The sequence below is a fragment of the Anabrus simplex genome, chromosome 8 (genome assembly GCF_040414725.1).
Source record: "Anabrus simplex isolate iqAnaSimp1 chromosome 8, ASM4041472v1, whole genome shotgun sequence".
NCBI classification, from domain to species: domain Eukaryota; kingdom Metazoa; phylum Arthropoda; class Insecta; order Orthoptera; family Tettigoniidae; genus Anabrus; species Anabrus simplex.
Window position 1 is genome coordinate 165,990,031 of NC_090272.1, and position 15,287 is coordinate 166,005,317.

Below are 15,287 nucleotides of genomic sequence, written 5' to 3' on the forward strand. Positions count from 1 at the left end.
TTCGCTAGTTTTTAAATATTTATATATACATCGCTCCAGCCCGACTTGCTTTTATATATATTTCAAGTTATAGAAGGACAGGCAAACAGACAAACAGACAAACAAACAGACACAAAAGCTAAAAATTATGCAGATGGTCATTATTACACCTGAAACGGATAACTGTACGGAAATTTTGCCAAAATAATCAATGTACAGACACACGGTCGTTACGATTTTATTTATATAGATGACGGACAAGCATGAGCACGTTGAAAAGTGCAGACTTCCACTTCGAGATTCAAATCTCCTAAACGGTTCATGATATTAAGAAACGGATTGCGCCATCAGACGCCTCATTTATCGTTCTACATGTCTGTTTCCGAACCATTTCGTCGTATCTCCCATATTAAGGGGGTAGATTGAGTTCTAATTTTGAATAGGGTGAAATTTGGGTACATTTTTAACATTATACATTACTTTTTGCCTACTTAGAAATAAGCTAGAATCATGAAAGTTTGTCCACACATGGCCCTTAATAGTGCCAATGTGCACACCCAACGTGATGATCCTATCATTCTTATAAGTGTGTCAAACAATGAAATATACTTGTAAAAAACACCAAATTTATGAACAATCAAGAAATACGGAAACATTTAACGTATAAGGGAGAGAGATACGACAAAATGTCATAGGACCAAAGTTGTAGATCACTCCGAATTGAAGCGACATTGTGTCATCCGTTTTGTGATACGACTTACCGTTTAGCCAAAAAATAACTCAAAAGGAATGTCTGCACAGTCGTAAAAATTGCCTCCATATTTCGATATCTTTGGAGGTAAAAAGTAAAAAATTTGAACATCTTGAAATTTTCCTGTCGGTTAGGGACCAAAAGCTATAATTTCACCAAAGTTCAATTGTCTACCTCGTCTGGCAGGTTGTGCTGCCATCTTGATTTGGGGGGACGGGGGATAAAAATTAGGAAACTCCCGAAAATTTTTCAGCCCACGATACCTATAGGTTGTCGTTTTGGATATATTATACGACTGCGTTCTTATGTTGAGCCTGAAATTTGAGGTCCCCCAGCGTGCCTCCTTGATGGAAAATTGAGAATTTTCGATTTTTCTAGGGATCCTGGGATCATCAGCTTCTCCCGTACCAAGTTTCAAATTTCTGAGATTTCTGGAAGTGCCTCATTAATTCGCGTCTTTTTTCATTTTTAAATATTTATATATACATCGCTCCAGCCCGACTTGCTTTTATATATATTTCAAGTTATAGAAGGACAGGCAAACAGACAAACAGACAAACAAACAGACACAAAAGCTAAAAATTATGCAGATGGTCATTATTACACCTGAAACGGATAACTGTACGGAAATTTTGCCAAAATAATCAATGTACAGACACACGGTCGTTACGATTTTATTTATATAGATGACGGACAAGCATGAGCACGTTGAAAAGTGCAGACTTCCACTTCGAGATTCAAATCTCCTAAACGGTTCATGATATTAAGAAACGGATTGCGCCATCAGACGCCTCATTTATCGTTCTACATGTCTGTTTCCGAACCATTTCGTCGTATCTCCCATATTAAGGGGGTAAATTGAGTTCAAATTTTGAATAGGGTGAAATTTGGGTACATTTTTAACATTATACATTACTTTTTGCCTACTTAGAAATAAGCTAGAATCATGAAAGTTTGTCCACACATGGCCCTTAATAGTGCCAATGTGCACACCCAACGTGATGATCCTATCATTCTTATAAGTGTGTCAAACAATGAAATATACTTGTAAAAATCACTAAATTTATGAACAATCAAGAAATACGGAAAAATTTAACGTATAAGGGAGAGAGATACGACAAAATGTCATAGGACCAAAGTTGTAGATCACTCCGAATTGAAGTGACATTGTGTCATCCGTTTTGTGATACGACTTACCGTTTAGCCAAAAAATAGCTCAAAAGGAATGTCTGCACAGTCGTAAAAATTGCCTCCATATTTCGATATCTTTGGGGGTAAAAAGTAAAAAATTTGAACATCTTGAAATTTTCCTGTCGGTTAGGGACCAAAAGCTATAATTTCACCAAAGTTCAATTGTCTACCTCGTCTGGCAGGTTGTGCTGCCATCTTGATTTGGGGGGACGGGGGATAAAAATTAGGAAACTCCCGAAAATTTTTCAGCCCACGATACCTATAGGTTGTCGTTTTGGATATATTATACGACTGCGTTCTTATGTTGAGCCTGAAATTTGAGGTCCCCCAGCGTGCCCCCTTGATGGAAAATTGAGAATTTTCGATTTTTCTAGGGATCCTGGGGTCATCAGCTTCTCCCGTACCAAGTTTCAAATTTCTGAGATTTCTGGAAGTGCCTCATTAATTCACGTCTTTTTTCATTTTTAAATATTTATATATACATCGCTCCAGCCCGACTTGCTTTTATATATATAGATAAAATCGTAACGACCGTGGGTCTGTACATTGACTATTTCGGTGAAATTTCCGCACTCAAGAGCGGGTGCGTGTAAAGCGTATTTCTTATAACTTGAAAACTATTGGAGATATTTCAACCAAACTTCATATTTAGCATACACCTGACCAAAGGTAGGTTTTCATGTCCATATCATTTCAATTTTCCGGAGTAGACTGGGGGTATATAGGGAACCGAAATAGTGATTTTACTCTCTCACAATATATACAAGACCAACCTGACTGGAAATCGACCAACCTTGATAAAAATCCATTTCTACAACTTTTTTATCATGTGGATTTTTTCGATAGGAGGATTAATAGGGAGATATCATGAACGGTCGGTTTTGCAGCCCAAGTCCAGCGGACATAGCCCAAAAGATGTACGTAGAGCAGATTCCTTGTCTATATAAATAAAATCGTAATGGCCGTGTGTCTGTACATTGACTATTTTGGCGAAATTTTCGTACAGTTATCCGTTTCAATTGTAATAATGACCATTGCATATTGTTAGCTTCAGTTTCCTGAGTCCCCATTTTTAACCCCCCCCCCCTTCCCCAAAGCAAGATAAAGGCACAATCTGCCAGACGAGCTAGAAAATTGAAATTCCGCAAAATTATATGTCTTAGCCTGTAATCGACGGAAAACTTCCAAGATCTTTCAATATTTCATTTCCTACCCTCGAAAAATATCGGAATATTGAGGCAATTTTAATGTCAGTGCAGGCCTTCGTTTCGAGGTAGCATGTGGCTAAACGGTAAGTCGTATAACAAAACGATGGCACAATAAAGAAAAACTTGATAATAATATAACACTGTCACCATGTAGAGTTGGTAAAGGTGGACGTAGGAATAAGTCAACACCACGGGAAGATCGTGGACTAATAAATGCATCGTTAAAAAACCAACTTGAGGCAATATTGGGAAGAGGTTGGAATCAAAGCCAGTTACTAAATAAAATTTGAACTTAGTAGGCATTGCACATTCATTCGTTATTTCAAGTCACACTTTCTTAATGTAGTCTATGTTACTGTGTTTTTCTATCCTTAGCATCCAAAATTGCGAGTTGTTCGTGTATGCTGACAATCAACATTTCTACACCCATTGTTGAGATGTTGAAAAAAAGTTTTAGAAAGATAAAAGCACATTACAGCTTCAATCGACGTGCAGCATGCTTGCGTCTAACAAAATTGGTGGTGCAACCACCCACCAGAGAGATTCCACCTGTTTACATCTTGATCGGATTATTATTTTTCTTGATGCAAGCTTGCACATGCTCGCACCACCACTTCTCGCGCAAGCGTGCATCCATTATAAACGAGCCCGAAAAAGATGCTATTGAAGGTCAGGGTATTCTCAGGGATACTGTAATAAAACAACTTTCATTAAAAAATATTTAAAACCCTGGTATATCAATACACTGAAGTGAACCGGTATGATGTCCCTAGCACCTTAATAAAGCAATAGCGGCAATAGAATGATTTATGAAATGGACTTTTTATTTTGGTTTATACTTCTATCTTAACCATTTCCATGGTTGTCGGAGACGCCTGCATGAGTTATTTTACGTGCCAGTAAACCTACTGATGTCAGGCTAATGTATTTGAGCACCTTCAAGTACCACCGTACTGAGCCGGGATCGAACCCGCCGACTTGGGCTAAGGTCAGCGCTCTATCATCTCACTCGGCATGACGTGAAATATTACCAGATACTTTATTGTTCTTCCAAAGAAATTACAAAGGAAACTTCAAAGGTGCGCGTATAATAAACTGTATGGAAATACTTCGTAATTTCATCTTCCTCGGATAGAAAACAATGCAAATGTAAAAACCAAGTCGTAAACTTCTGTATTTTCTTAGCTACGGGTCAGCATAGGATGACGTCTGGGGCAGAGCTCTTTTTCGTTCTTGTGCCAGGTGTGTGGTTCGGCCATCAGGCCACTGCGAGCGCTGTAGTCGGCGGCTGATGTCTCCCGTTCTATGGCCTTCAGTCGTGCCGAGGCATGAGCGCAGTAACGTTGTGACATGTTCAACTTTCTAAGGCGACAACGGCCACCCGGCGCCTCGGGTCCAGAGGCGGCGGGGACGACGCCAGCCCCAATGGTAGGAACAGGCGTCAAAAGAAAAGAAGAAGTGGACGAACAGCAGCATAATCAGAGGAGTAGTTGGGTCCAAGAACTGGAGAGAGAACGGAAAGCACTGGAGGCAGATAGGCATTCTCTGGAAACCGACAGACGGACATTGGAGGCGAATAAACGGACTCTGGAAGCAGAAAAGAAGACGTTGGAGGCGCAGAAAAAAGCTCTGGAGGGACTGAAGAAGAACCTGGAGGTGCAGTTACGAACTTTGGATACTGACAAGTAGGTATTCGTACGTCCCACGTGGAGCGTTATGCAATAATTTATGTTATTTTAATATTAAGAACTATCTCTTTGCTCTTGTTTCCTCAATTTAAAGTGAGTGTCCAATCGCATTCTTACTATCAATACAAAATACGTATCTTCAAAGAGTCCTACAGAACTAATAACAAGTGTCAGTTAATTTCTCTGTGTAAAATGATTCATTTTGAGTTTGCGACATCGATGGTCATCATCCCTAGTAGCCCTCGATGTGTGTGAATGTGTAGATACTGTTCCATAATCAGTGTTAATCTGTAGTAATGCTGTGATTGTCATTACTTTGGGACTAGGGTTTGAATAGATATCTCTGGAGATTGAATGTGTGAGAACAATTCCGAGTGAAAACGGTAGATTACTCATGGTGGCCACTGCCGGTGTCGAAATTAAAACTTCACTTCACACCTTCGAATAGTACAGCTTCCCGATTCTATTGTGGAACAGACTTAAACAGAGGTCTACGTGATAGTGAGGGGTTTTTTTTTTTTTTTTGCTAGGGGCTTTACGTCGCACCGACAGGTCTTATGGCGACGATGGGATAGGAACAGCCTAGGAGTTGGAAGGAAGCGGCCGTGGCCTTAATTAAGGTACAGCCCCAGCATTTGCCTGGTGTGAAAATGGGAAACCACGGAAAACCATCTTCAGGGCTGCCGACAGTGGGATTCGAACCCCCTATCTCCCGGATGCAAGCTCACAGCCGCGCGCCTCTACGCGCACGGCCAACTCGCCCGGTATAGTGAGGTTTAAAAGTTCGTATAACTATGTTAGTTTTTATTTTAAGTATATTACTTTTTCATTCCTAAGTAATATTTCAATTTGTCTCAGACATTGTTTTCAATCTAGAACGTGACGACTACATTGAGTTTACTTATAATTGATCGAGTGATTACTGCCTCCTGATCATTTCTTAAGAAGTAGGTAAGAACTATAACATTCGAGGATGAAATTTTCGAGCTATACTTTTGAGTGATGACTTTTCTGCTTTTAGTTTCATCGGTGCTAAAAGTTTAAATACACAACGATGCACATTTGGATTTTTCACCACCTGTCTTCCTTGTCTTTATCAGCTGACGAGCCACTCTGTGAGGTTGTGTTACGAGTTATAGGCTATACTGTCACTTATTTCGCTATTATTATTATTATTATTATTATTATTATTATTATTATTATTATTTCTTCCTTTCTTTCTTTCTTTCTTTCTTTCTTTCTTTTCTTAATCCGTTTACCCTCTAGGGTTGGTTTTTCCCCCGGACTCAGTGAGGGATCCCCTCTACCGCCTCAAGGGCACTGTCCTGGAGTTTGAGACTTTGGGTCGGGGGATATAACTAGGGAGGAGGACCAGTACCTCCCCTGAGGTGACCTCACCTGCTAGCCTGAACAGGGGCCTTGAAGGGGGGGGGGGATGGGAACATTGAAAGGGATAGGTAAGGAAGAGAGAAGGAAGCGGCTGTGGCCTTAAGTTAGGTACCACCCCGGCATTTGCCTGGAGGAGAAGTGGGAAACCACGGAAAACCACTTCGAGGATGGCTGAAGAGGAAATCGAACACCCCACCTCTGTACACAAATGACCTCCCGAGGCTGAGTGGACCCCGTTCCAGCCCACGTACCACTTTTCAAATTTCGTGACAGAACCTGGAATCGAACCCGGGCCTCCGAGGGTGGCAGCTAATCACGCCAACCACTACACGACAGAGGCGGACATTATTATTATTATTATTATTATTATTATTATTATTATTATTATTATTATTATTATTATTATTATTATTATTATTATTATTATATCTCGTGCTAGAAACATATACATACAAGGCACAGTTCAAATATTATTGTCTGGTTCCTTTGCTGAATTGTTGGCGTACTGGTCTTTGATTCAGAGGTCTCGCGTTCGATTCCCGGCCGGGCTGGTGATTTCAACCGTATATGGATAATTCCTCTAGTTTCGGGGCTGAGTGCTTGTGCTCGTCGCAATGCACTTCGCTTTATCTGTACACAATGCACCGCCACAGAAAAACGTTGTAGTGATTAAATCCCTCCACATAGGGTTGACGTCAGGAATGACATTTGGTCGTAAAACTGGACCAGATCTATATTAAACGCCGATCCCGATAAATTGGGAAAAGGCGAGTAAGATTATTATTATTATTATTATTATTATTATTATTATTATTATTATTATTATTATTATTATTATTATTATTATTATTATTATGCTCGTATTTCTATACTTGTCCTCTATAAAATCGGAAACATTTCTAATTATTTAATATGATTGATAAGTTCTCGTTACCTTCATCGGCCTCTTAATGGAAAATCACTGGAAGTTCCGACGAGATTCTTGAAATACCGACCTGTTGACAAACCTATCTCGTGAATGAGTGAGCTGTTGGTAGACAGAAGCATATTCTATCTTAAAATATAATTTCCAAGATCGGTAAATTAAATATTTTTAGAGGCTAGAACCCACGCGGCTTTCGACAGTTGTTTAATTGCATTGAGTCAGTATTCTAGTGAATTTCGTGTGTGTACGTGTTCTAATGATCACTCGGGGATGAGATTATTTAGGTCTGCCGCCCAGGTGGCAGATTCTCTAACAGTTCTTTTTTACCTAGTGTGTATGTGTATGTTGGGTAATCAGCCCGAAGGCTGGTTTGAACCTCTGCAGCTCCGCCAACAGCTGTCATAAATAGCCTAGGCGTCACTGAAGAGGCATACTAGGGAAATGAGGAGTGAGGTAGTTTCTCGTTGCTTTCCTCACCGAGCCAGCCGTTGCAATTACATATCAGTCTGCCAAGCCCACTGAAATGCATGCACCAACCGACCCTATGAGCGATATTTTCACACCATTCATAAAAGGGACTGGCTGCATTTTTACCTAGTATGTTCTTGAAACGATTTCAAGGTAGTTCGAAATTTAACAAACATACATTATTCTAATCTCTAATTCCTCTCCGTATAAACGAATATTTACTCTAATTTATCCTCTTGAATTCGAACTTTATCTTCATTTTATAATCTTTTCTACTCTTAAAAACTCCACTGAAGTGTACGTTAATGTCATTCCAAGCCATGCTTCCACTGACAGCTCGAAAATATTCCGCTTAGTCGAGCAGCTCGTCTCCTTACTTCCAAATCTTCCCAGCCCTAAGTTTGCAATATTTTCGTAATAATTTTCTTTTGTCGGAAATCACCCACACCAAATGTTTTAAGAGAGGATCATGTAATTCTACCTTTACCCTTGGACTTGAAAGTACATACCACAACAGCCAGGCTGAGGCGCTGGCCTTCTGATCAGTGCTTGGCAATTGAAGTGCTCAAATACGTTAACCTCGTGTCGGTAGATTTACTGGCACATAAAAGAACTCTTGCGGGAGAAAATTCTAGCACCCCGTCGTCTCCAAAAACTGTCAAAAATTAGTTGGTGGGACGTAAAAAAGAATAGCATGAATTAATTATTACATACCATCCCAGCCAGCATTCGGTTGACAAGGTGGGTGCTTCCTAACTACGGAATAAAGAACACCCATAGCCTGACCGTCGAAAATTACCATGACATAGATTCAAGGTACTTCTTACTTATTTCATCCGTAGCATGTAACAACATTTTTAATTTTGCACTTTGTTTAAGTCGAAAAAGACTATATTCGAGAATTTCACATCTAGAGAGAGGTTTACTCAGCCTATATAAAGAATGAGTACCAGGTTAATTCATAGGAGCAAATACGGCCAGGCATGGAGCTGACCACTTAGCGCTGAAGTTACGGATAGTGGAAGCCTTTACAGTACCTTCTACAGTACTCCGCGAAGGGCCTCAATATTCTGTAAGGAGATGGCTTTGGCTGGCTTAGCTTTGTGATGTACAATTTGAGGATTTTTAAACAGTTCTACTGATTCTCGGTTTCCTTCAAACTATAATTATGTATGTATTTATTTATTTCTTTGTTTATTTAACAACGGTCTTTTGAGACGTCGAAATACAGGGATTTTTCGCCGGGCTGACTGGCTCAGATGGTTGAGATGCTAGCCTTCTGACCCCAACTTAGTAGGTTCGATCCTAGCTCAGTCCGGTGGTATTTGAAGGTGCTGAAATACGTCAGGCTCGGTAGATTTAGTGGCACGTAAAAGAACTCCTGCAAGACTAAATTTCGGCACCTCGGCGCCTCCGAAAACCGTAAAAGTAGCTAGCTGGACGTAAAGCAAATAACATTATTATTATTATTATTATTATTATTATTATTATTATTATTATTATTATTATTATTATTATTATTATTATTATTATTATTGATTTTTTTCGTAAAAGGAAATCTTACTATACATCCATTAACATGGACTTTGCACTTTTAAGATTAAATGCCAACCGGCTCTACTGGGACTCGATCCTACAGTCTTGAGCAGTAATAATGCCGTGTGACCTCCTAAGAGGCCTGGTGCAGGTCTTTCGAGTTGACGCCGTATATGCGACCTGGGCGTCTGTTAGGATAGAGCCCTACCTAGGATGAATTCTAATAATGATGGCGGTACACATACACAGTCCCCGAACCATCAGGAATCGAACCCGGGATCCTATGGTCCAAACGCCAGCATGCTAACCATTTAGCCATGGAGTCGCACGTCTTGAGCGGTAGAGATGAGCAGTAAACAAACTATAGCACAATACAGACTTATCTAAATTTTAAATGACATCATGTTTAATAATAACAAGATTACATAATTCGTCTTCGTTTCTGATCTCCAAATTCTCTGTTGATATAATTAGTGGAAGTCTGAGACGGTATCATATTTCTTATCGATACTTTTAGTGAACGTCACTCAAATGATAACTCATACATTTATCTGCTTGTCATAAATTTCTTTTAAGTGTGTCCTCCTAATTTTGCCTCATATCAGCTTCAGAGTTTGATACACATTTTCGACATCGAATTCCAACGACACAATAGCACGATACTGTAGGTCAGCAAGATTGTAACGCCAAGAGGTATATTTCGGTAAATCGTACTGCCTCACATGTAACACCTCGAAACGCCATAATGTGAACATGAGGTGTACATCAGCGAAACGCTGAAATGTGGACTCACCGATGGATGCTCAGAATTTTGTGTTGCTGTACTGCCTAACGAATGAAGACGTACTCAGAAGGGCAAGAGCACGTCGGGAGTTCATTCGAACATCATGGCTTAGGAACGTCAAAGAATGGACAGGAATTCACAGTGTTCAAACGACTTTTCCGTCTCGCAAGAGACCGCACAGCATTCGTCACAGTCATCGCCAAACTGATATGTTACTTTGAAGAAGAAGAGGAATAAGAATAGATTAATATCAGTCAATGTATAACAGTGCCATGTAGCTCGTTGGCTTAATGGCCGACGTAGTGGCCTTCAATCCATAGAACCTCGGGTTCGATTGGCGGTGGGACTGAGGATATTAGCCGCGTATAGTTAATTACTCTTTTTCATAATTGGCTTTACGTCGCACTGACACAGATAGGTCTTTTGGCGACGATGGGCCTTAATTAAGGTACAGCCCCAGCATTTGCTTGGTGTGAAAATGCGAAACCGCGGAAAAACTACTTTAGGGCTACCGACAGTGGGGTTCGAACCTACTGTCTCTCGAATGAAATCTCACAGCTGTGCGCCACTGACCGCACGGCCAACTGGCTCGGTTGAATAGCTCTTCAATTGCGGGCTGGGTATTTGTGTTCGTATTAATACGTAAAAGCTTTATTTTCCGGAGAACTCTTTTTACGGGCTTTTTTCTGGAGAAAACTGAATTTTAACTGCAGCCACTCTCGACTTTGTTTTGTAATAGAACGAGCCATTTGACCATTATTTTGGTCTTGGCGGATAAATCAGTGGCATGTTCATTTCATTTCATCTGCCAGTCATTAATCGTTGCTCCAGAGGAGTGCAACAGGCTTCGGCAGCCGGCACGATTCCTGTCCTCGCCCCTAGATGGTGGCTCCATTCATAACTGTCACGTTTTTAAACGTTTAATTATTGAGAAATCAGAGTAAGCCTTTGTTTGAACTGAATATGTCGGATATATCCATATCAAATTTCAGCTCAATTCATTCCGTAGTTTCTGTATCTTTGCTTGGAAAGGAGTTGGCTGCGCTGTGCTGTTAGGGTCATGCAGCTCTGAGCTTGCATTCGAGAGATAGTTGGTTCGAATCCCACCGTCCGCAGTCCTGAAGATGGTTTTCCGTGGTATCTCATTTTCACACCTGACAAATGCTGCAGCTGTGCTTTCATTAAGGGTCACGGCTGCTACCTTCCCTATCCTTCCGTCACCGAAAACCTTCAGCGTGTTAATGCGACATTAAAGAAGTAGCAAAAAAGAAAAAGCTCACACTACCCAATTTAAGTTACTACGCGATATTTTGCATGTAATTTCTCAAATAATGTATATTCAGGTCAATATTTTGAAATATAACCTAATCATTCACGTGGCAATTCCTTCTGAGAATGTTTGTGCAAAATTCCATGAAATTGCACGCTGCAGTTTAGACGTGGTGACGATCAGTGATTCTCACTTAATTTAAGTACTTTGGTACCCAAGTATTTTGTGAGTTTAACCAAGAATTTTGAAGGAAAGAAAACCGAAGAGGACAGAAAACCTAATTGGAAGTTGGGTGTTTATGGAGCGCGGTAAGTGGTGGTGGTGGATATAATAATAATGGCGTGTGGTCTCCGGAGAGGCCTAGTGCAGGTCTTTCGAGTTGTTGACGCCTTATACATTAGGTGGTGTCTGCAGGTGACACACACACACACACACACACACACACACACACACACACACACACACACACACACACACACACACACACACACACACACACACACACACACTCACACACACACGCACACACACAGAGCCCCCGACCCATCGCAATTAATCAATAAAGAGTAAAAACTCCCCGGTCCGGCCGGGAATCGAATCCGGGACTCCTTGGACCAAAGGCCAGCACGCTAACCATCCAGCTATTGAGCGGGAAATGGTTATTATTATTATTATTATTATTATTATTATTATTATTATTATTATTATTATTTCCGACTCGTTGGCTGAACGGTCAGCGTACTGGCCTTCGGTTCAGAGGGTCCCGGGTTCAATTCCCGGCCGGGTCGGGGATTTTAACTTTAATTGGTTAATTCCAATGGCACGGGGGCTGGGTGTATGTGTTGTCTTTATCATCATTTCATCCTCATCACTACGCGCAGGTCACCTACGGATGTCAAATAGAAAGACCTGCACTTGGCGAGCCGAACCCGTCCTGGGATATCCCGGCAATAAAAGCCATACGACATTTTATTATTATTATTATTGTTACGGAGATATCCGTGGTAGGTAGAGGTGAAAGAAGGTGCGGGTGTGAATGGGTTTCAAGCTACGAAATTATAGTGCATGTAAAATTAATTTAAAATTTAACAAGGTTATATTTTCTTTTCAAAAACAAAGCAATAACAGACATGGCAGGTACAATGTAGCAAAACAAGGGGAGTTACAAAATTTACAGGTTTTGGGCTTCACGCCCTAACTTCAGCGATCAGCTCAGTTTTACCACAAACACAAGTTTTAACAGAGGGGCAGAAAACCCCGTTCATCCCTAGGAGCCCCTGGCTCCGAATTACACAGAAAAGCCTCCACGAGGCATATGACACTCCATTTCAAAAGAGCGATCCGCTCTCAAAATTTAAGCCTCTCAAAGGCCACACCAAACTCTACCTTCGAGCTGTCCTCTAAGGACGTATTTACAGGGGTAAAATACCCAAACTACGGAGGTCTATTACATGAAAAGAAGGTTGATTACATGACCTCTAAAATAACAATTTGAGAGGAGGCGAACTTGCACTCCTAATACACTTTGTTTTTAAAACCTAATCTGGCTCTGGGCCGCTAACGCAAGGGCTAATCCCATACTACAGAGGTGACTTCAGAAAATAACAATTTACATTACATCACGGAAGAATTGGTTTGAAAAATAAGTCCACCTCAAAACAATATGAGTGGGAACTCGAGAGGGTTAGCACTCTCTATCCCAATATGTGGTTTAGAAGATAGGATAGGTACCAGTAGTCTTTACATTTTAAAGGAAGGTTACATGGTGGAAGGCCTAGAACCCGCCCCGAAGATTAAACTGCTGAGCAAGCAAAGAAAGAAGTTATTACTTGGCCATTACCTTGTTGTAGACGCCGCCGAAGAAAGAGGCGCTTCCCGCCTCCTGCTATGTACTTAATACACTGAAAGATGGAACAGAAGTGGCCCGGAGACCCCAAAATCAGCAGTTTATATCCTCTCGCGGAAGATTCTAGGCGTTAGGGGAAATAAAACACCCTCCCACAAAATCTTTATTGGTTCGGGAAAAGAAACCCCTACATAGAGGAAGAAGAAACACATTATTGGTGGAAAATTAATTAAAGAAATTCGGGATTGGCTAGATCCAAAATAAGGGGAAAAAGAGGGGTATACAGCCAACTTAAACCATGACAGAAAGAAATTTAACAAAGAACAAACTCTTGAAATAAAAATTTCTCCAACAAAATAGTTCTTTAACTCCGCACTAGGTCGCACTATTGTTGATCTTCAGTAGTGTCCTCTAGAAGAGAAAGTTCACACTTCTTACTTCAAGCGAAACAAGAACACATCAAAAGTGACACAGTTCAAAAACTCAAAATTTTCCACGTGGTGACATCTTCTGAGAAAGTAGAGAATTAATAGAATAGATAAAGTTCAACCTTCCTCCAGAAGAGGAGTTTCAACAGGCGCAACTTTTAAATAAACAGAGTAGAGGTGTACCGCCCGGTACAGACCTCCCCCCCCAAAAGTTCCTCCAAGGGGTAACACAGAAGAACATAAGTTTTGTTTCCAAAATAAGGTCCAAGTTTTGATGTTGATGTTAAGATTAATTGCGGAAGCATTTATAAGATTTTAGTAATTTGGTTGGTTGCAATTTCAAAATTTTGTTGTTGCAGGTGCAGTAAAGTTTTTCTGTTGTAGTAGTTGAATTTCAGAAGATAAACCTTTAATGCTTAAAAGTGAAGAAAAGTTTTGCAATGTCCACCAAATATTGTTGTTAAATTCCCAAATGTAGTTATCTCTTATAGTAACTGTCCATGTGGTTGATGTAGATTGAGTCGGATGGCCAGACCGGCCGTTGCAGCTTGCGTCCAACGGAGGCCGCTCGGACCCCTTAAGTACCCTGAGATACCGCTCGCCCGCACTATGAGGGGAGCAGAGGTGTTGAAGTACGCCGCGCCCGCGGTGAACAGATACAGGCTGCGGGCATGTAGCAGGTCGTGCGCCGCACATCAGCCTTGGCCGGGAGGTGAGCTCCGGCTCGCCGTGCACATGTCGTCCTCGCTGGAGAGGAGGGGGCCCATCCCCCTCCCCAGTTGCTGCACGGCGCTGCGCGGCTGCGGGGGCGCTGAAACATTAAAGCTAGGCGGCAGAATTGTGTTGGACAATCATTTTCTTAGAGGGTACAGGCTTGTGGAGAGGTTGAGGGGCCAGCGGCGTGTAGATATCCATGGCATTTACTATTATGAAGCCACAGTGTAAGGTGGAGCAGGAGACGGGAGCGTGGTAATGGCCGTGGCCAGAACAGGATGGCAGTTTAACGGGTCGGGGCAGGTTTTACATAAGGCTTACATCTAAAACCAAAATATTACAGAAGGGGCAGAATGCCTTAAAAGTGAAACTCAAAAAAAATATAACCTTCATATCCTTTCAAAATAATATGGAGCAAGTTAACACCGAAATTACACCGGTTTCACCTGGGACAGGTGAACCCTAAATATCCTCTCGGTGGCTGGATTACTTAGCAATAAGGTAACCGGCGTAAGAAAATCGAGAATGATACAAGGCCCATGAAATCTGGGGGCAAGCTTGCCCGCGGGAACAAAATTTTTGACCATGACCTGGTCGCCTACCTTCAAAGTGGTGGGTCTCCGTCCACGATCATACCTTTCCCTAACCTTTTCATGAGACACTTTAAGATTGGCTTTAGCCTTCTTCCAAAGATCTTTAATGTTATCCGGATCTATTGTCTCGGGTAGAATGTCATTCAAAGACCAGAGGTTAGAGAGCGGCGAGTTGGGAACAAACTTAAACATTAAAGAAGCTGGAGTAAACTTGTGAGATTCATGAACCGCCGAATTCAAAGCAAAAGCTATCCAATGCAGGGACGTGTCCCACCTGGAAGGATCTTCATGATGATAGGCAATGAGTGCGGACCTGAGATTACGGTTAACCCGTTCAGCCAGAGATGGTTGAGGATAATAAGCAGATGTAGTTACATGAGAGATGGACAAGTCAAAACAGAATTTACGAAATAAATTTGATGTAAAAGCCTTAGCATTATCAGATACAATATATTGACACGGACCAAAAGAAGCAAAAATAGAATTTAGGCAAGTAATGGTGGACTGAGCGGTAGCC

The 15,287-nt window shown here is 41.2% G+C and overlaps 1 protein-coding gene across 9 annotated transcripts in view; it reads left to right on the forward strand.

Moving 5' to 3' along the window:
• The window catches only part of LOC136878916 (protein FAM184A), a 442,374-nt gene that overhangs the window by 264,024 nt on the left and 163,063 nt on the right, over positions 1-15,287 (forward strand). For 3 of the 9 annotated variants that reach the window (XR_010860861.2, XR_010860862.2, XR_010860864.2), the window contains exon 1: positions 4,431-4,814. The exons of 2 other annotated variants lie outside the window; for them this stretch is intronic. Coding sequence is in view for 3 of the 7 variants with exons in the window: in XM_067152524.2 (XP_067008625.2) it covers positions 4,480-4,814 (335 nt within the window). In the remaining 4 variants the exon portion in view is untranslated. Of the gene's footprint in view, positions 1-4,430; positions 4,815-15,287 lie in introns of those variants that run through there. 4 more of the 9 variants (XR_010860863.2, XM_067152524.2, XM_067152523.2 and 1 more) reach the window with 2 other exon arrangements.